The sequence below is a fragment of the Protopterus annectens genome, chromosome 1.part1 (genome assembly GCF_019279795.1).
Source record: "Protopterus annectens isolate FY-2018-M chromosome 1.part1, PAN1.0, whole genome shotgun sequence".
NCBI classification, from domain to species: domain Eukaryota; kingdom Metazoa; phylum Chordata; order Ceratodontiformes; family Protopteridae; genus Protopterus; species Protopterus annectens.
The window spans coordinates 788,992,235-789,013,164 of NC_056726.1; the positions used below are offsets into that span (position 1 = coordinate 788,992,235).

General features: G+C 41.7%; 1 protein-coding gene across 2 annotated transcripts in view; it reads right to left on the reverse strand.

The window, feature by feature from the left end:
• The window catches only part of EPG5 (ectopic P-granules autophagy protein 5 homolog), a 2,535,958-nt gene that overhangs the window by 831,676 nt on the left and 1,683,352 nt on the right, over positions 1-20,930 (reverse strand). For both annotated transcript variants that reach the window (XM_044078183.1, XR_006365599.1), the window contains exon 30: positions 11,019-11,213. In XM_044078183.1, coding sequence (XP_043934118.1) covers positions 11,019-11,213 — 195 coding nt within the window. The remainder of the gene's footprint in view (positions 1-11,018; positions 11,214-20,930) is intronic.

Here is a 20,930-nt window from a genome sequence, read left to right on the forward strand (position 1 = left end):
TGCCTATTTGAGAGGTAGCTTGAGAACCAATTGATGGTTAAAAGAGAGAGATTGAGGTTAAAGAGCTTTTCTAGTAGTAAGGAGTGGGAGATGGCATCAAAGGCCTTGGATAAGTCTAAGAAAAGGGAGGATACTATTTTACCGGAGTCACATGCATGGTTGATATTGTCAAGGAAAGAAAGGAGGGCAGTGTTGGTACTGTGACCTGGTCTAAAGCCATGTCGTGTTGGGGTTAGAAGATGGTTGTCTAGAAGGTGAGGTAATAGCTGAATGTGAATACAGTATTTTAGAGACAGGGGAGAGTATGGCTATGTGGTGGAAATTGGAGATGGTAGTGTTATTACCTCCTTTGTGTAGAGGAATGATGAAGGCCTTTTTCTAGAGGCGGGGCACATAGGATTCTTGGATTGACCGGTTAATTAATATGCTGATAGGGAGAGCAATGCCATCAGCAGCTAGTTTAATGTAGTGGGAAGGTAAGTTATCTGGGGCATTAGAATAGAGCTTTAGTTTGTAAAGAAGTTTTTTTTACAGTGCTGATGTGCACAGTTTTAAGAGAGAAAGGAGGGAGGAGAGTAGTATTTGTGGTGGAGGTAGAGAATTGTGAGGAGGTAGATGAGGGTGGAGGAGATAGTTTTTTGGGAATGTTGTGGTTAGTCTGGTTATTGAGTTTATGAAGAAAGTGTTAAAGTTGGAGGCTATGAGTTGGTCTGGTGCACTGGAGTCAGGGCAAGGACTGTCTTTTGTGCCAGGGCTTAGGAGGGTGAAGATACTGCTGCAAGACTTTTATTATTTAGTTTTATGAGTGTTTTGGAGTTGAGAGTAATAAGATTTTCGATCAGAGGCAATTTGTTTTTTAACTAAATTTCTAAGTTGTTTGAATTCTGTAAGAGAGATTGGTGTTTTAGATTTCTGGTGCCATTTCCACAGTTTATCTTGGGTATGCATGAGCTTAATGGTATCTTTAGAAAGCCATGGGGCTGTTTTGGATTTTACTCTTTTAGTTCTGGAGGGGGGGCAAAACTACTGAGTATGTTATTGAAGGAGGAGTTGAAATATGCAACAGCATCATCTAGAGGAAGGGTTTCAGGGGGGTTCCAGTTTGTTTGCAGGGCGGAGAAAGAGCGGAGTGCAAATACTGGTAAATGATTGCTAAGTGAGTTAGGGAGGGTTCCACTACCAGTGATATTGTTGGGATGGGAAACAAGTATCCAGTCAAGGTGGGAGAGTTAACTAATTGGGAAAAAACATATAGGTTTATGTTGTGGGCTGAAGAGACTGAGCGGATGGATTCCCAGTTGATGTTAACGTCTCCTACAATAATTGTTTTATTGGAAATATTAGATGAAAGACAGGAAAGGATATCTTCAATTATTGGGATATTGTTACCTGGTGGGATGTAAAGGGCAACTATCAGTATATTTTTATGATTGTTAATCTTTTAGGGGGCCAGGGTTAGTTCAGCTGTAGAAAACTGAGGTATAGGATTGGTGCAGGGAGTGACTGTGAGGGAAGAGGAGAAAAGTAAGGTAACTCCACCCCCTTTTTTATGATGTCTGTTGTTTCTAATGATTTTACAGTTGGGAGGGGTAATTTCAAAGTCTTTTAGGTGGGGCTTGAGCCACGTTTCGAAGATGGTTAGGATATCCCGGTAGTGGGAGAGCCAAGCATGAAAGTTAGCTATCTTATTACAGAGGCTTTGGGCATTAAAAGTGGCAAATAGTGGAGTGATTTACAGGAAGAGGATAGTGGGGATGGGGGGTTGGAATTTAGATGGGTTGGAGGTCCAGGGTTGGGTGAATATCACCTGAGAGAAGGACAGAAATTTGTTTAAATATTGAGGGGCAGAAGTCAGAGAGTATTTATGGAGTTTGGATGGGGGGTAGGGGAGAAAGTTGGGTGGGGAATATGGGAAAAGTAGGAGAAGATGGAGTTGGGGGTGTAAGAGGTTTTAGAGGTCACAAAGTGTATTTTGTGCAAGAGGAGGGGGTTGTTGATGTGGTATAGGTAGGGGGAGATGTAGGCAGAGTAGAGGGGTTCTTGTTTGTGGAGAGAGGAGGTGATGTGGTAGGGAGGGGAGTAGGTAAAATATGGGAGATAGGGGAGTTGGAGAAGAAGACAGAGGAGGGTTAGAAGAAGAGTTAAGTATAGTGGTGTAAGAAAGGTGTTGTGCATGGTAGTATGAAGATTATAGTGGGGATGGATAACAATAAGGGAGCTGCAGTAGTTTTAGGAAGAGAGAGGTGTGTAGCTTTAAAGATTCAAGGGGTGGAGGCGCCTAGGTTAAAATTGGGTATGCTGAGAAGGAATGTATTTGTGAAGAGATATAGAGGTGTAGGGGGAAGGGTGTGTTGGGATTGGTTGGAATGTGGAGTGGGCGTGACTGCATGACTATAAATTCAGAGGTAGTGGGGGTGAGTGAGGAATGGGGGCAGGGTAGGGGAGTGGAGTGAGCCCAAGCAGGACAGAACAAGATCCGAGACTGGTAAAATGGTGGAGAGGAGGCCTATAGAAAACTATCAGTTCAGGTAAGTTGTTACACAATGTAAGCAAGTCTTGAAGTGTATGTAGAATTTCTATCAAGATTCTGCAAAACACAAGTGGAAATTTCAAATAAGGTGTTATTATGAGAAGGCCACTGAAGTGGTAAAGGAGAGGGGAAAACTGGAGGTTTAGAGGGATATACAGACTTGCAGTAAAGGGTGGTAAAGGGGGGGGTGCAGACAGGTACTAACAATGGCGACTGCAGCCCTGACGCAATTTGCATGGTACAAATGTAACACTGTAGCCAAATAATACAATTTCGAGCAGTTTAATTACAGTCAGTATTCATGAACAAATGCTCTGTTGGTTTAATTTGAGCCCAAGAGGGAGGGGAACACTCCTGTTTGCTGTTACCACCTACTGTATTCTGAAAGAAAACAGAAGAGAAGAGGAGATTAGAGATGGCACTAGAAAATAGGTAGAAGAGAAAGAGAGGAGAGGGGAGAATGAAAGCAGACAGCGAGACACAGGCAGAGTGAGGGAGGGAAGGAACAGAACTAGATTAGATGTGAAGGAAGGAAAGGAGAAAATGGACCGATATGGTGAGAGCATGAAGAGACACAGCTTATCTAACAGTAATTTATATGGTAATTCATTCCTTATTAAACAACAATTCTAGGTTGGGAGAACACCTCTAAATTGCAACAGTAAGAAAGTATTATGCAATTCAACAAATTGGAGGTAGTACAATAATACCTAGGTCTTATCCAGCCTCTAAATTGCAAGCACAGCTACTGAAAAATAAATGCCGATATGGGAATGGCTAATACAAATACTGTACAACCCCTAACACACAGTACAAGCAATTCTACATAATTCTGTAGATATCGGACAGACTACTGTGATAAAAATACTGTTATGGAACTCGGTGAATCAAGAAGCATTGCAATTGCGTTCTATAGCAAAGTAGGGTAGAGAAGGTGTACAGTCAACAAAACAATGTATCCATTCTCAATATGGTATTAACAATTACCACAGAATGTAATGGATAATGAACAAAGAAGAAGCAACACTTACTGTGTGTGCACTAATGGGTTGGGGAGCTGAGCGCTCCTGATTCTACCACTGCATGTTTCTTTTTGAAAATGGCGCCCTACTGCTTGAGTACCTTAAATCACCTTGTGAATAAAGTATTTTATTTTTTGCCATTTTTTTTCTGCCATTCTGTTTTCTAATTTATAAGTATGGCATCAAGGTCAAAAGAGGTCATTACTTCACTGTACTCTGCCCTTATCAGATCAGTCACATAGTACAATGCTCCATTTGGTATGTACCTGATCAGGCTTATGCAGTGACCACAGCAACCAAAGCAAACTCAGATGCACCTTACAAAAAGAATACAAGGCATAACAAAGTTGTCTTATGCAGAGTGCTTTAAAGCCCATTCCCTATACTCAGTCTCCAACAGATTGCTTGAGGGGTGCTCTATGCCTGGCTTATAAGGCATCTGCAAACCCCACACTTATGAATCTTCTACACATTCTAAGTCAAACAGCACCAGAAATACAAAGTTTAAGGACCTGAATTTTGTCTGTGTCTTAAACAGAACACGCTGGAGAGATATGTGTCCCAGAAACTGCTTCTCCTACAGAACATGAACAGGCATGTGAAGCTGAGTTCATTTATTACAAAATAAGTGCCACCTAGACCAGTGGATGGGGAATAGGAAATTTACAGTGGTCTGGCACCCATGTCCCTTATGGCCAGAGGTAGCTTATAAATGCCTGGTCCTCAATGTCTTCTTTGGATACAGGACATCATCATTCTTTTAGGAAAACATGACTAGGCTTAGAAAGCACCCCCCTGGGTCATTAGCCTAGTAACAATCTATGAATCTTTTCTGTTCTGCTTATCCTAAATAAGAAATTCTACTCCTCAGCTTCTCTCTCAGATTAGCTAGATTTAATTCCTTTGCAATCAATGAACAGTCAAGAGCTTTACATAACTATCAGAAGAATATTCATTTTTATATTTATTAGAAGCAAAAAGGGTTAACACATTTCATTCTATTTTATGTACAAGCTTAATTCTGTATGAAATTATAAGATGATTTTTCAAACCACAGTATGCTTTCTGAAACTGCAAGATGCACCCTGACCTAGTATTTGCTAGCACAGCAAAATTCATGCTTATGCCTTTTGGAAATGTACTGAGAAGCAGGTGATTATCTGCTAGGTCAGGAAAATGTATGAATAGAACAATACTGTTTTCTATAATATGACTGAATATGAACAATCAGCTCTGTTCGTGTTATGAGATACATAAAACAAAAGACTGCTTGAAGAATCTGTACTTGCTTTGTGCTCGAATTAGCTATAGTACCCTTGAATGGTAACATAACAGTGGGAAGTTGTATCTAACCAGTGGTCACCAAGGCCACGTTGTTTTTCTTGGGAAGTTTTTCATAAAACTGATAGTGCAAGCAGAAAATCATAAACAAACAGCTGCTATGAAATGATGATGTTAAAACTTGTGATCTGTTACGTCAGCTTGGTAGGCAATGTCTTATTAGAAAGTGTATAAAGATGAACTTACTTCCTGATTTTAGTTAGACAAACTCTGTATTAGCACATTTTTGTCTTCTTGCTGCAAGATTAAAGTGCCTTAACCTGAACCTACAGTGTATTGATCATTTTTAAAGTTTATTTTTCCTATGACAATAACAAATAACAAGAAAAAAAAAAAAACAGCAATTTCAAAGTAAAATGTAGCAAAACACAAGCCTCTTAACTTCCTTTAAGGACTCCTCTCGAACCTCTTGTAAGAACAGATCCAAAAATAAACGAAACAGAGTCCAAACTGGCCATAATTTTTTATTATAAAATGTAAGCGCTTTCAGGTTAAAAAACCCTTCATCAGACAAACTTCACATAACCATGATAGTCTTTAAATACTAAAACAATTTTAAGAACCAGTCACTTTCTATACTTATAATAAAAGATTACGGCCAGTTTGGACTTTGTTTTTGGTTCAGTTTCAAAGTAAAAGAAAAACAAATTAAAATAAAACAAACTATAACACATTAAGAGTAAAAATCAAGAGGTATGCAAGCCTTAAATGAAGGAAGCCAGAATAGTCACAAAATAGCAGTGGTGTTACAGGGATGTGCCACTCCCACATATTAAACCTTTTCTTGCTCTGCCTACCCTAAAAAAAGAAATTCTGCTTCTCAGCTCTACCCTCAAATTAACAAAATTTGTATTCCTTTGTAGTCAGTATGAATGTAAAACAAATCTTTTCCCAAACAAGCAATTTTAAACCTCCTTGAGAAGAATAATTTAACTCATTCCCTCCAATGGAACTCTCTTGGGTCTGGACTCTAAATTTAATTGATATAGCCTAAGCCTTTAAAAAATGAAGTTGTCACCTCACAGTTCAAACAAATGTTCATGTCTCTAGAACCATATGTGTTACTAAAAAAACTGAAAAGGGCAAACTATTCAGTACACAGTAACCTTTTCAGAGGTTGATTTCATTTGATTCTAATTCTTAAACCAACTTTTATAACACATTAAACACATTAATATTAATTTTTGTAATATTGTATAAACAGCTTAGGATATCTCAGTAACCATTTAAGGAACACACATACTGCTAGTAGCATTTTCTTTATACAGCTATGAACTTTCATATGAGGCTAAGCAGTTCTGCCTTTCACTTGATTTTTGAGATAATTAGAGAAATATGAACATTATTACAATGGGTCTACTTTGGATGACCGAAATGCCAGTTCGCCGACACGCAAAACACAGAGACCAAACAACCGAAAACGAAGGTGATCGACAAGGTGAAATCCTGACAGCCGAAAGACCGACATGGGCAACTTGTGAGCGTGACTCGGTAAGTGTGCGATAGTGAGGGATTTAGGGTTAGGAAGCGGACAGGTAAGTGTGCGATAGTGAGGGATTTAGGGTTAGGGTGTGGCAAAGGTGAGTGTGCGGTAGTGTCGGACTTAGGGTTCGGGTAAGGTAAGTGTGTGACAGTGACGGACTGTAGTTTAGGGGCGGTTTAAGTGAGTTAGGGTTAGGGTGCGGGTAGGGTGAGTATGTGATAGTGACGGGCTTTATGTTTTAGGGTGGGTTAAGTGGGTTAGGGTGCAGGTAGGATAAGTGTGCGATAGTGACGGACTTTAGGTTTAGGGGTGGGTTAAGTGAGTTAGGGTTAGGGTGCGGGTAGGGTAAGTGTGCGGTAGAGTCGGACCTTAGGGTTAGGGTTTGGGTTAAGGTTAGTGGATATGTAATTGTGTGTAATGTGTAATTTACGTTTTGTGCGTCGGTGTAATAGTGTTCGGTTTTGTGAGTTGTCGGTATTGTGTATTTTCGGTTGTTTGGTCTCGGTGTTTTGCGTGTCGGCGAACTGGCGTTTTGGTCATCCAAAGTAGACCCATTACAATACAAGTAAGCAGTATACAATAGTATTCTGTATCTCTTTAAGTTTAGCAAACAGAATTCAAGTTATATATCATGGTTTTTGGATTATTAATGCAAATATCAACAATCAACATTGGACGCCTAGAAATGTCAGTAGAATATAACTACAGAAACACCTACAGGCATCACCAGGCTGTAATGAGTTAAAAAATAAATAAATAAAATAAAACAACCTGTAATAAAATAAGGGCAAAAATAAAGTAGGCCAAATTTAAGTGGATAAATCTTAAATGAAGAAATCCAATACAGTCAAACAACACCAATACTTTCAGAGTAGTCAGCTTCCATACCAAAGCTATGCACAGCCCTGGAGCCTGAGCAAACACTAGCTGTATGAATTTCAGTTAACAGAAGGCCGACTGAGCTTCATACGGGTTCTGGTTGATGACTAAGCATGACATATACTCACACACTCACACACACAACATTCACAGAAATTCAGAGAAGCAGTTATGAAACACTTATGGCAATTTCTGTGAAGAAACTGGATGAAATGCCAAAACAAAACTGTAAATGAGTTCAAAATTCTAAACTGGAAAGCCACTCTAAATGAATATAGACTCAGATATAGCTTTCTTATTAACGTTTTTTGTGTGTGTGTGTGTGTGTGTGTGTGTGTGTGTGTGTGTGTGTGTGTGTGTGTGTGTGTAATAGAAGACCAGAATAAACTGGAACAGGAGGCAAGTAAAAAGCCAGATATTTATGTACTACATTTTATATTGCCTCAGATTTTCATGCATTAAAAATTGCATAAAATGTTTAAGTTACACATGTTGACATACAGCTAGATGGAGAAAAGACTGATGTCTTATTCATTTCTAATTAACAGATGAATTTTAAAGGGACAAGGTCTAATGGCATATTTTATTTTATAGATTTTAATTGTTTTTTTACAGTCTGATCATTCAGCCTGTCCTACAATACCACTGACCTGCTTTTTCGTCTACTCTCAGTCACTGTTGGTAGAGGTAAGAAGTAAGCGATTGAAGGTAGCTTAGGCAGATCATTCTTTTCTCCTTATAAATCTAACCTCCATTATGTGTCAAGGCAACTGCTCTAGGGAGCAGCAGGCAATAATCAAAATGGGAGGGGGTATCTCTCACACACACATGCAGTTCATCCCCTTTGGCAGCCCTGTCCCTTACACAGCCAATGTTCTCATTAGACTCTCCAGTCTCTACCAAACAATCTAATAGCAAAGCAAGTATTCTCAAGGCAATCCCACCCTTCTTCTGGGATGGGACAAAGAGTTCATAACATCCACTCTATTCTCATTCCCCACACCTGCTCCTTCAGTGACCAGGCTACTCTTCACACCCTATCTTGTCTGGGATATAATTAGGGCACCATCCCTCTGTCATGGCCCTTGCATATGCCACCTCTTCTTCTTTTGGCTGCTCCCGTTAGGGGTCGCCACAGCAGATCAACTCTTTCCATTTCTTCCTGCCCTCTGCATCTTGTTCTGTCACACCAACCACCTGCATGTCCTCTCTCACCACATCCATAAACCTTATCTTAGGCCTTCCTTTTTTCCTGTTACCTGGTAGCTTCATCCTTAGCATCTTTTTCCCAATATACTCTGTATCCCTCCTCAGCACATGTCCAAACCAACATACTCTTGCCTCTCTGACTTTGTCTCCAAACCTTCCAACCTGGGCTGACCCTCTAATATACTTACTCCTAATCCTGTCCATCCTCGTCACACCCAATGCAAATCTTAACATCTTCATTTCTGCCATGTCAAGCTCTGACTCCTGCCTTTTTGTCAATGCTACTGTCTCCAACCCATATAACATAGCTGGTCTCACTACCCTCTTGTAGACCTTCCCTTTCACTCTTACTGGTACACGTCTGTCACAAATCACTCCTGACACTCTTCTCCACCCACTCCATCCTGCCTGTACTCTCTTCTTCATCTCTCTTCCACACTCACCATTACTCTGAACTGTTGATCCCAAGTATTTAAACTCATCTGCCTTCGCCACCTCTACTCCCTGCATCCTCACCATTCCTCTATCCTTCCTCTCATTCACACACACATATATTCTGTCTTAGTCCTGCTGACCTTCATTCCTCTTCTCTCTAGAGCATATCTCCACCTCTCCGGGGTCTCCTCCACCTGTTCCCTACTCTCACTACAGATCACAATGTCATCTGCAAACATCATAGTCCACAGGGACTCCTGTCTGATCTCGTCTGTCAACCTGTCCATCACCACTGCAAATAAGAAAGGGCTCAGAGCTGATCCTTGATGTAATCCCACCTCCACCTTAAACACATCCGTCACTCCCACCGCAGACCTCACCGCTGTCACACTACCCTTGTACATATCCCGTACCACTCTTACATACTTCTCTGACACTCCCGACTTCCTCATACAATACCACAACTCCTCTCTAGGCACCCTGTCATATGCTTTCTCTAAATCTACAAAGACACAATGCAACTCCTTCTGACCTTCTCAGTACTTCTCCATCAACACTCTCAGAGCAAACATCGCATCTGTAGTGCTCTTTCACCTAAATCTGTAAAAAGGAAGCAAATTCTGCAATTTAAACCCCTCACCAAAGCTATTAATGATCTGGCAAATTCTATGAACAAAAATTCTAAAAATGCAGTGCTAGTAGATGGCAAGTAATTAAAAATGCTTTGGTGGATTTTCTTTAACAAGACTCCAACAGTGGCATAATTTAATACAGCAGTAATAAGATCTGGTTAAGCATTTTGTTTACTGGTAGTTTCAACTTGGTGGATAAATAAATACAATTAAATAAAAAGGGGCTGTGATGGAAAGACTGCATAACTTTGAGACATGCAAGTATTATATCAGAACTGATCCTGTTATATTTTTGTATCACAAATAACTATGTGATAGTTTATTTCATGCACTCAGTGAAATGGATGAAGCTATACTACCTGATAAATAGAAATGGATGAAGCTATACTACCTGATAAATAGTAAGACTTCTAAAAAGTCCTGTGCATTTGGAGGACAGGAGACAATGGTGATGAGCTGTCAAGTGTTCAGGGATCTCCAAGAAGAAACTTTGTTAGGAACTCCTAAAATGCCAGCAAATATTTTTTCTCTCCTCTTCTAAGTCAAACAACTACACATACAGCTTTTTTAAATATGTTCAGAAAATATAATCAAGCTCATGTATTGGTTCATAGATAACTACTAGAAAATTAGTCTACAGACTACAATATGCCTAGCCAAAAGCCATATTCAAAATTTTCTCCAGCATCAAGGAAGGCAAGACAAGCTAGACCAGGGCAAAATTTGAGGTTGCCCATCCAATTATCCAGGTTTACCTTGAAGGTGACAAGAATGCTACTCTGTTTGAGATGCAGTGAAAGTTTGTTCCCAGAGATGAGGGAAATGCTGGAGTATGAATCCATCACAACAATATGTCTTATTTATCTGTTAATGAAGACTTAGTTTAATTGGGTACTTGAGATACCACATGTTCAGCATAAAGCAAGAGTGTCAGACACACAGAAAGCATCATTTAATGACTACTCTTATTTGATTTATGCCTGTATTTTTCACTGTTTGCTTGTTTGTGGGAAATATTGCATAGGTTTATAAGTAGTTACTAGACATAAGATCCAGGAGCCCATTGAGGAACGTAGTCCAATTTACCAATTGCCCAAAAGCTCTGCCTGGTTAAGTAACTTGGCAAAGGTCACACAATAGGCAAATGGAGGCTGACTGCATCACACCCTGGACCACAAGAAGCAGCTCATAGCCTTAAATGTCTGCTCTATCTGCCAGACTAATAAAATTTCAGTGCAGTTTTTTTTTTTAATTTAGCCCTTATGGAATCTTAGTGCAAGTGTTCTATTCATTTGGACTGCAGCTACGTAACTTTGAGTTTCTGTAAGGCAAACCATTTATATGCACCCTCTGATGCACAGCTAATCTCAAAATGTAAATGACTTTTTAAAGAAATTGAAACTGTACATTTCAGCCCTGAATCACTGTTACATTCCCTTGAAGGTCTGCAATGATGTAGGAGAATAAAAACAGTATTCATGAATTACCTTTGTCAGCAACATAAAGATCACATCACTGTTATCTTCATGCAAGGCGTTCACCACCTTTTTATAAAGGTGCACAAATTCGTCAGGTGATGCATTTGGGGTGAAGTAGGGAGCAACAAGGCTACAGAGTCTTCTGTTCATCAAAATAGTTTTCAGCAGTGGGGAACACTCAGATTTGGTATCACTAATAAAGACCTAAAACGGAAAAGATTGCAATGAGAAACACTTCTTTTTCAGAAAATGTCAGCCACTTAGTCACAAATGTGCTATTTTTAAATTATCAAATTTATATTTGTGTTATAATGATGTTGTACTGCCAAGCAGGCTGGACTAGCTCATATCTAAAAATCGTCAGTTACACAAAGCACAAAATAAATAAAAGTTTGTTAATTTCATATAGTTCACACCCAAACAGCGAGTCCGGTTTGATCAGTCACTAATGAGAATATAAGGTATCCTCCATACCTTCTGATAATACCTCTGGGTGGGTTACTTACCAGAATAAAACTCTGAGGAAGAGACTCTTACAGCAGAAAAACAAACAGGCTTCAACTCATACACCTAAGCATTTATCTGGTTTATTTTTGGTCCTCTTGCCCCCTTCCCAGTGAGGGCAAATTGTATCATCTGCTTCTGTTCGTCTTCATGTCAGGTGGTCTATGCCATGTATAAATGCAGCATTACTACTCCTACACTACCGTTATCAATTCTTCAGGCAAAAAACTTTTAACTGTAGTAACACATTAGTGCAACAAACTAGTAAGGGATAATTGGGCTGGTTTCTGTCTCTCTGCCTTTAATAACCAGTGTTTTAAACCAGTTGTACTTATTTGCTCAAGCTGTTCAAAGCTGCAGTGCTCTGCTGTGATACTGGAAAAAGATTAGTGCTTATTTTCATCTGTTTCTGCACTTCTGTTTTACTATATATCTGTGTAATCTGTGCAACTGTATTTTAGTCTCCTTTTTTGTCTGTTAGAGCTGAATATCTGTTACTCTTTGTGACCTTTTGAGCTTGTAGTGAAATCTTTTGTCTAGAGAGGCCTAGCTGTTTTCTTTGTGGCAGAAAGAATCAGTCTAGTTTGATCTAGCTAAAACCATTGCTGCAACACTGTTATTTTTGACTGGATAATTGAGCTGATTTCTGTTTCTCTGCCTTTAACAGCCAGTGTTTTAAACCAGCTACACTTATTTGCTCAAGCTGTTCAAAGCTGCAGTGCTCTGCTGTGATACTGGAAAAAGATAAGTGCTTATTTTCAACTGTTTCTAAACTTGTTTTACTATATATCTGTGTAATCTGTGCAACTGTTTTTTTTTTGTCCCACCTACCCGCTCAGCTGTTGTGGTGGTCTTAAATCTTGGTGGCATTGAGTTGCCTGCCTCTTGTACAGAGTTGATACTGGACACTCCCCCCAGTCACATTACATCAGCTCATTCTACTCTTTATGGTGAGAGCTTAGTAAAGGCCCACCCCTCTAGCTTCGCAACCTTGAATTATCTTATCATTTTCTGTCTCTTCACTTTCTACTAAAAAAAAAAAAAAAAAAAAATGTACCTCTTTCTACTTCATTTGGCTGCTTGTGCTTAGGAGTTCAACTGCACTTAGTTTGCTGTACTTATTACTGCTTGTTGGTAGCCTGATGACAGTATTCTACTGAACGCTGCTTTATTTGTGCTGTCTGTTACTGCTGTGATTTGTGAGCTACTGTTTCAAAGCAATCTACTGATTAACTATATTTCATTGCTATCTACTGCAATTCATTACTGTTTAACTGGATTTTACTGCATTTCATTGCTGTTTAATTGTATTTTTTCGTACTGCGAGTTCTATTCTTTTGACGATAAGTGATTAATCTGTGCTTCATTTTGAGTTTTTTCTTACTGAGTTCTTAACCTTAAAATTGAGTTGCATAGTCTAGATACAGGTCTGCGGCATCCAGAGCTTCAGCTGCATGTTTTTCTAACCCTTTTTGAGGTATTCCAGCTACACGTTTTCCCTTACTAGCACTTGTGTTATCATCTAGTAGTACTACTCATAGACCTTCCTCCCTTTACCCTCTTAGCACTTTCAGTTACTGACAAATATGGATGGACAATTTCCAACATTTTTCTCCTGCCAGTCTGGTCGATATGGGCATCCTGAGACAACGTAGCAAATGCCTCATGTACACGGACAACCCTCTACCACTAGCACCTAGGAACACAATTTATGAGAGATGCAAATACATCAAGCAACTAGTGTCATTGCTCTCTCCCCCACAAACCAGTATATCTGGCATTGAGAAGGTTGGCAACATGAACACCACATCTCAACCACCACCCACACCTACACAACACACCCCCACATATGCTGAGCCCCTCAAAAAAAAGCATACCCAAACAAAAGAGACCTCTGAGGCATAAACGCACACAAACTCCACTACCCACCACACCACACACAGTCCACACACCTGTGTCTCACAGCCACTAAACATAAACCCACCATATTAGTCATAGGAGACTCCACTGTGAGACACACAGATGTGCCCTTCAACAGGGTGGATAAGTAGAAAGTCACAGTTAGTTGTTTGTTGGGTGCCAGAATCCACCATATCACCATTGCACTCAAGTCTCTCAATTGGTACTGTTAGGAGTCTGTCACAGTCCATGCTGGAATGAATGACTTGAGACGTACCTCCCTGGACTATATGAAGAGAGACATGATTGAGCTCGCTGAGTATGTGTCCCAGGCAGGTATGTCCCTAGCCTTAAGCAGCATTCTACCGTCACCCAGAATGATGCCTCAATACAAACAGAAAATAATTTTAACAACTGGCTTAGTTTCTGGTGTCATTCCAAGGTGATACAGTACCTGACAGCCTGGGATGGCATGACTGACAAGCCACAATGCTTTGCCAGAGATGGCCTGTATCTGTCTCCCTTGGGCTTCAGCTTCCTAGCAAGGGCTCTTGCTTCCCCCCCAGTGTCTTTTTTTAGGCAATGCCATGAGGTCAAAACTACCAACATGAAAATGTCATCAAAACATAAATTAAAGGTCATGCTGCTAAATGCTAAGAGTCTAAACATGAAACTGCATTAATTGCAAGCATTCTTAACACTGGAAGAATCTGACATTTGTGCAGTCACAGAAATCTGGTTCAAAGCTGCGGAGAGCACCCAGCCATACCAGGTTACTCATCCTATCATTCATTCAGACCCTAAGCCATGGGCAGCAAAACAAAAGGTGGTGGAGATGCAATATATATAAAAGACAAAGACACCTCTAGGCTGGTCAAACAGTATGGTGCACAGGAAATACTCCAGGTGCAGATAACAACTGACAAGACCCCTATTCAAATCATAGCTAGCTAAAGGCCTCCAACTCTGACTCAAGATGCCCACTCCACCAATCTGGACCTCTTCACATCTATATTCAACCCTTTACCCTGATCCTGGGCAACTTTAACTATCCAACTATAGATTGGAAGAAACACTCATGTCAAAACACAAATGCCCAGAGATTCCTTGATTTTGTCAATGCAAATGCCTTGACCAGTTGGCTGACACCCCCACAAGAGATGAAACTATCTTGGACTTGGTATTAACCAACATGAGTAACCACTTCAGCATCAGTACAGTGTCATCATCCCTGGTAAGATCCGACCACAAAGCCGTCACTTACGAAGTCACCATCTCCTTGACCTCCCCACCTCACTTCTCCAAAGCTGATTACAACCTCCTGAAGGAAGGTATAAACAGCTTTGCAGCCCCCTCCCCCTCCACAGAAACTGGCACGTATGTCTAAACTTACACAAAAGTACTCTATGACCATATAGCTGCATGGAATAAGGAATACCACACAGGATGAAATTATCGCCCTCAAGGAAGAGTAAACCTGTCTGGTAGACATCTACAATAAATAAACTCTATAATAAAAGGAAAGAATTGCTGTCCAGGACCAAGAAGAAGCAGGTGTCTAATTGGAACCAATCTCTCCTTAGTCTGAACAAGCAAATAAGAGGGGTTACTATCAAAATATCAAAGTTCAGAATACTGAACGTTCGATACTATGAAAATGATATCACACTTCTGACATACTAATTAGGTTATAATGTTAAATCTGTTAATCGAATTCAACAGATTAGACATTTATGTCGAAAATCGGCCATGATGGCAGTGTAGGTGCAAACGTAAGTGAAACACCTACACAGTCATTCATGTTTTAGCAGGGGGGCAAGCCCCCCTGCACCCCCATGTGGGGCGTTCTGCCCACCACACCCGCTGCAAATTAAATACTCTAACTTCATGATCGCACTACAGTGAGGAAAGGGGTACATTTCCCTTTCTGCACTGTACCGCGACTCTTCTCATAACATCGAGTTACTATCACCGAATGCACACTTGCATTCGCTGATATGTAATCTCGATCTCCAAACATTCGGCAACACAGAAAGTCGACTCACATTCAACTTTCTGCGTTTGCTGAACCATCATTCAACATTTTAATGGTAAACCAAATAAGAAGCACTAGTGAAATCCTCCAAAGCAAATTTCAAGTCCAAACTGGCCACATCAACTAAAGACAATCATAAGGCTTTCTTCCCATATCTCCGCAATCTCAAGGGAAGCACCCAGATCTGCTCAGAACTAGTCGTCAAGGACACCACATACAGAAACCATGTAGATATTGCCAACCTGCTGGCAGGCAGGCAAAGTGAAAACTTCACTCCTCTTTCTCCCCCATCAGTAAAACAGGACATCCCCAGTACCTGCCCCCTCCCCTTATCTCTAGGGAGCAAATCATCATTGCCCTCTCAAAGGCAAAAAATACAGTCTCCATGGGACCCAATAACATCCCAGACTGCATCCTACATGAACTGAGGCAGGAACTTGCAGCACCATTAGGCAACCTATTCAACCAAAGCCTGAGTACCAGCGTCATCCCAGCCAAGTGGAGGACAGCTACTGTCATCCCTCTGCACAAAGGTGGAGCATCCACCGACCCAGGAAATTATAGACCCATCAGCCTAACTAGCCTGATCTGCATGGCCATGGAGCAGATTATCATGGACCTCATTAACAAGGACATTGGCAACCTCCAAACACTTGATCTGACACAGTTTGGTTTTATCAAGAGGAGGTCATGCCTGTTAAATTTGGTCGACTTCTTTGAGACAGTCACCAAGGCCATAGACATGGGGAAGACGGTGCACCCCACCTACCTTGACCTGGCCAAGGCCGTCGATACTATTCCCAAACTCAGGTATAATAGATAAACTCTTTGAACTAGGCATCAATCCATATGTTATCAGATGGGCAGCAAACTGGCTTATTGATAGAACCCACATGGTCAAAATAGGGGAAGCCACCTCAAGTAGCAGACTCATAACAAGCGGTGTACCCTAGGGATCGGTCTTGGGGCCTCTGCTGTTTGGGATATACTTCTCAGAGGTGCAGGCCAAATCTAGTGGGCTATGGCTGACCAAGTATGCAGATGACTGCAAGCTGGGTGCTGTCATCAATTCCCCTAGTGATGTGGACATCCTCCAAGAGGGTCTCACCCAAACAAATGACTGGTTCCAGAAACTTGGCCTCAAACTGAAAGCCAAAAAATGCACCATCCTTTTGGGGAGAATGACGTCCCCACAAATGATCACACTGATAATATGCCACAAAGCACGCAATCAGTAGTGAGGGACTTGGGAAACCAGGTTGATAGCAAACTAACTTTTGATCACCATATTGCCTCTGTTGTACAGAAAGCTTTCTACATGGCCCACCTCATTAGTAAGGGTATCTCATCCAGGGACAAGGTGCTCATAACATCCCTGTATTGTTCCCTTATAAGACCGATTATTGAATACAATGCCCCTTTTGGCATGTACCTAGCAAAGCACATGCAGCAGCTGGAGAGACCACAGAGATTCCTCACCCAGAGAATCCAGGGCCTCAAACATCTACACTACACAGATAAGCTAAAAGCCCTGTCCCTCTACTCAGTCTCCTACAGACTCCTCAGAGGTGACCTCTGTCTGGCATACAAAGCAATCACAGACCCCTGCCCTGATGTGATTGCTGTATATCCACAAGTCAAGCTCCACTCGAGTAACATGCACACGAGACCTGAACCTGGTCTGTGACATCAATAGGACTTGCTGGCGGGACAGATGCGTCCCAGAGACTCCCCCTTTTGTGAAAATAGACTCCATCTCCATGTAAATCAAAGTACCTCATTAAACCTTTTTAAGAGCAACCTTGATAACTGGATGGGGTACAGAAAATACACCCCTGGGATTCCATCTATCTCGGAGAGTGGCATAGGGTGCTGACTTGTTGGAACATTGGCTAAATTCCTGGCTAGGCCTGTAAGGGCCTCAGGGCCAATAGCCTAGTAACTACCTATGATCCTATGATCCTGATCCTGACCCTATTAACTTTGTAAGCAAGCACAGTAACTGTATACAACTTGCAGCAAACAGACAAAAAGAACAGGAGTCATATTTAATTCAAATCTAAGCAGGAATAACAGAGTGGGTACTTTAGGACACTGCAAAGATAAAGCAAATCTGTGAGCATATAGTACACCAGATGATCTTCCAGAGATGCTCTCTGCAGTGGATAGTCACTTGTATAATTTTCTCATGTACCCTCTCAGGGGCTACCTATTTCAGTTTGATCTCCCAGTCTTCAAGTTTGTGTGTTACTCTAGCACGTACTAGGTCATGATGGTTAAGGTATGAAACTGAAAGCTATGTTGTAGCTTTCACTGCTGTAAAGAAAGTGTGAGGTAAATCTAGATGGTTTTGGTGCCATAACATAATAGCTTTTGGTTCAGAGAAATTATTCTGAGTGTCTGATCAACATATTACTGCACAGACCAAATTAAAAGCTCAAAGAATACAATTCTAAAAAAGAAAAAAAAACTGTACCACAGGAATGTGGCAGGACATAAACACACAAAGACATACTCGGAGGCTCTGAGTAAAAATTTACCTAAACAGCAGAGGCCTCCAAAGCAGACACCCAAACAACTGCTACCTCAAGACACCCCACAAGCAACACATAAACCACAAAAGCAGTGTGCAAAGCAGTCACAGCCCTTAAGGCCAAATACAACACCAAACATACTTGTCATAGGTGACTCCATAGTCAGACACACTGACGTCCCACTCACCAGGCTGAACAAGGAGAGGGACACAGTAAGCTGCCCTAGAATCCGCCACATAACACAAGCACTGGGTCACTCCACAGCAAGTACAAATATGACACAGTCATTGTCCATGCTGGTGTGAGCGACCTGAGACGCATTCCTCCCTGGACTACATGAAAGAGACATAGAGGAGCTCTCTGATTATGTAGCCCAGGCAGGTATGACCCTAACCCTGAGCAGTATCCTTCCTTCACCAAGAATGATGCCACAATATAGAGACAAGATGATCAGCTTTAACAATTGGCTTAATGTCTGGTGTCATTCAAAGGGGATCCAGTGTCTTTCTGCCTGGGATGACATGCTTGACAAGCCACGCTGCTCATGCACCTGTCACCCTGGGATTCGGATATTGGCTAAGGCTCTTGCCACCCCATAGTGCCTTTTTAGGCAAGGCTCAAATTCTAAACCTACCACCCTAGAAAACAAAAATGGGAAGAAACTGAGGGTAATGCTGCTCAATGCCAGAAGTCTAAATCTCAAAATGCATGCACTCGAGGCCCTTCTCAGTATGGAGAACATCGATGTCTGTGCTGTAACTGAAACCTGGTTCAAGGCTCCTGAGAGCACCCGGCACTATTAGGTTTTACCTCATATCATGCGCCCCAAAACCCGGACCACACCACAAAAGGAGGGTGTATCCATATTCATAAAGGATACCACACCTCCAGGTTGGTGGCAACGCATCGGCTTTCGAAACCATCCAGGTGCAACTAACCATAGGCAAAACTGCTCTACAAATTGTAGCATGCTACAGGCCACCCTCTCAAACTCAGGAACCCCACACAGCCTTCCTGAAGACACTGGAGGGTATAAATGTATCTCCAAACACCATCATATTGGGTGACTTCAACTACCCGAATATAGACTGGGAACATTACTCAAGCCCTAACTTTCTAGCCCAACGGTTCCTGGAGTTCATAAATTCAAATGCCATGGAACAGCTAGTCACTGTTCCCACGAGAGGAGAAAATATACTAGATCTCATTGTCACAAACATGGGGACAAAATGCTCCACACCAGAAGTATATCCCTCATTGGTGAGATCTGATCATAAACTAATCTCACTGGAAATCCACATCCCCCACCCCAAACAAAAAGACCATAGTGAAGAACTTCTCTAAAGCAAACTTCACACTACTCAAGACTGGTGTGGTATCCTTCAAGGCCCCTGAGCCAGTGGAAACCACAACCCAAGCTGCGGAAGCCCTTACAAATGCCTTCTATGAACACCTCCAGGACTGCATGGATCAGGCAATCCCAAATAAAACCAAGACTCTTTCCACAAAGGGCAAATGTCCAGTCTGGTGGACCCAAGCCATTAACAAACTTTACAATAAGAGGAGAAAGCTATTACATGATAGAACAAAATCCATAAAAGGGAAGTCACCCTGATCATTATTAGTAAAAAATACGAGCACTCATAAAATCAACTAAGGCCAATTTTGAGAGAATAATTGCCATGGATTCAAAGGACAATCATAAGGCCTTTTTCAGCTATGTTAGGAACCTGGGTGGAAACTCCCAGATATGCTCAGAATTAGTCCAAAATGATACAAAAATCACTGAACCCACAGACATTGCCAACATCCTGGCAGACAGGTTCAGTGCAAACTTACCCTCTCCCCTAAAGGAGAGATAACTATCCCAGCCGAGTGTAGCCTCCCGGACATCTCAAATGCGCAGTGAAAGCTGCTCTCTAAAGCTAAAAACACAGCATCAATGGGACGGATGATGTCCCCGGCTGTGTGCTACATGAGCTAAATGAGGAATTAAACCCGCACATAAGGCAGCTGTTTAATCTCAGCCCCTTACCACAGGATACGTGCCCAAGGAGTGGCGGTCCCACTCCACAAAGGCGGCACCTCTACGGACCCTGGTAATTACCGCCCCATAAGCTTAACAAGTCTAGTCTGCAAAGCTATGGAGAGGATCATAATGGAGCTCATAAGCAAAGATATAGGGGACTTGCAGCATTGGACCCGACCCAGTTTGGCTTTGTCAAGGGAAGATCATGCCTTTTGAACTTGGTCGACTTCTTCGAAACAGTCACCAAGGCCATTGATGAGGGAAAGGCAGTCCATACAGCCTACCTTGACCTTGCAAAGGCTTTCGACACAATACCCCACTCGGGTATTGTAGAAAAACTTACCAGCTTAAATGTAAACCCATATGTCACAAGATGGGTTGCAAACTGGCTTAAGGACAGAACCCACAGGGTTAGAGTAGCTGGCGCTGTGTCAGACTCCAAGCCGGTCACAAGTGGTGTCCCACAGGGCTCAGTCCTTGGCCCTCTATTGTTTGGCATCTACTTCTCAGAAGTACGGGCCAACATGGGAGGACTTTGGCTGACAAAGTTTGCAGACGACTGCAAACTGGGTGGGAAAGTGCATCGGACACGGATATCCTTCAGAAGGGACTCACAGAAACAGATAGCTGGTGCCAGAGCCATGGCCTGAAGTTAAAAAATGTATAGTCATACCCTTGGGAAAAACAAGGTAACCCCAAGCTACCATATAGGTGGCAATCCACTAAGCACAGAAGAGGTTATCAGGGACCTGGGGACCCAGGTTGACAGTGGCCTTTCTTTTGACACTCACATTGCTAAAGTGGTTAGAAAGACCTTCTACATTGCCCACCTGATCATGAAGGGATTCACATCCAGATCTAGTGAGGTCATTGTTCCCTGTACTCTTCACTTATCAGACCAATGATCGAGTACAATGCCC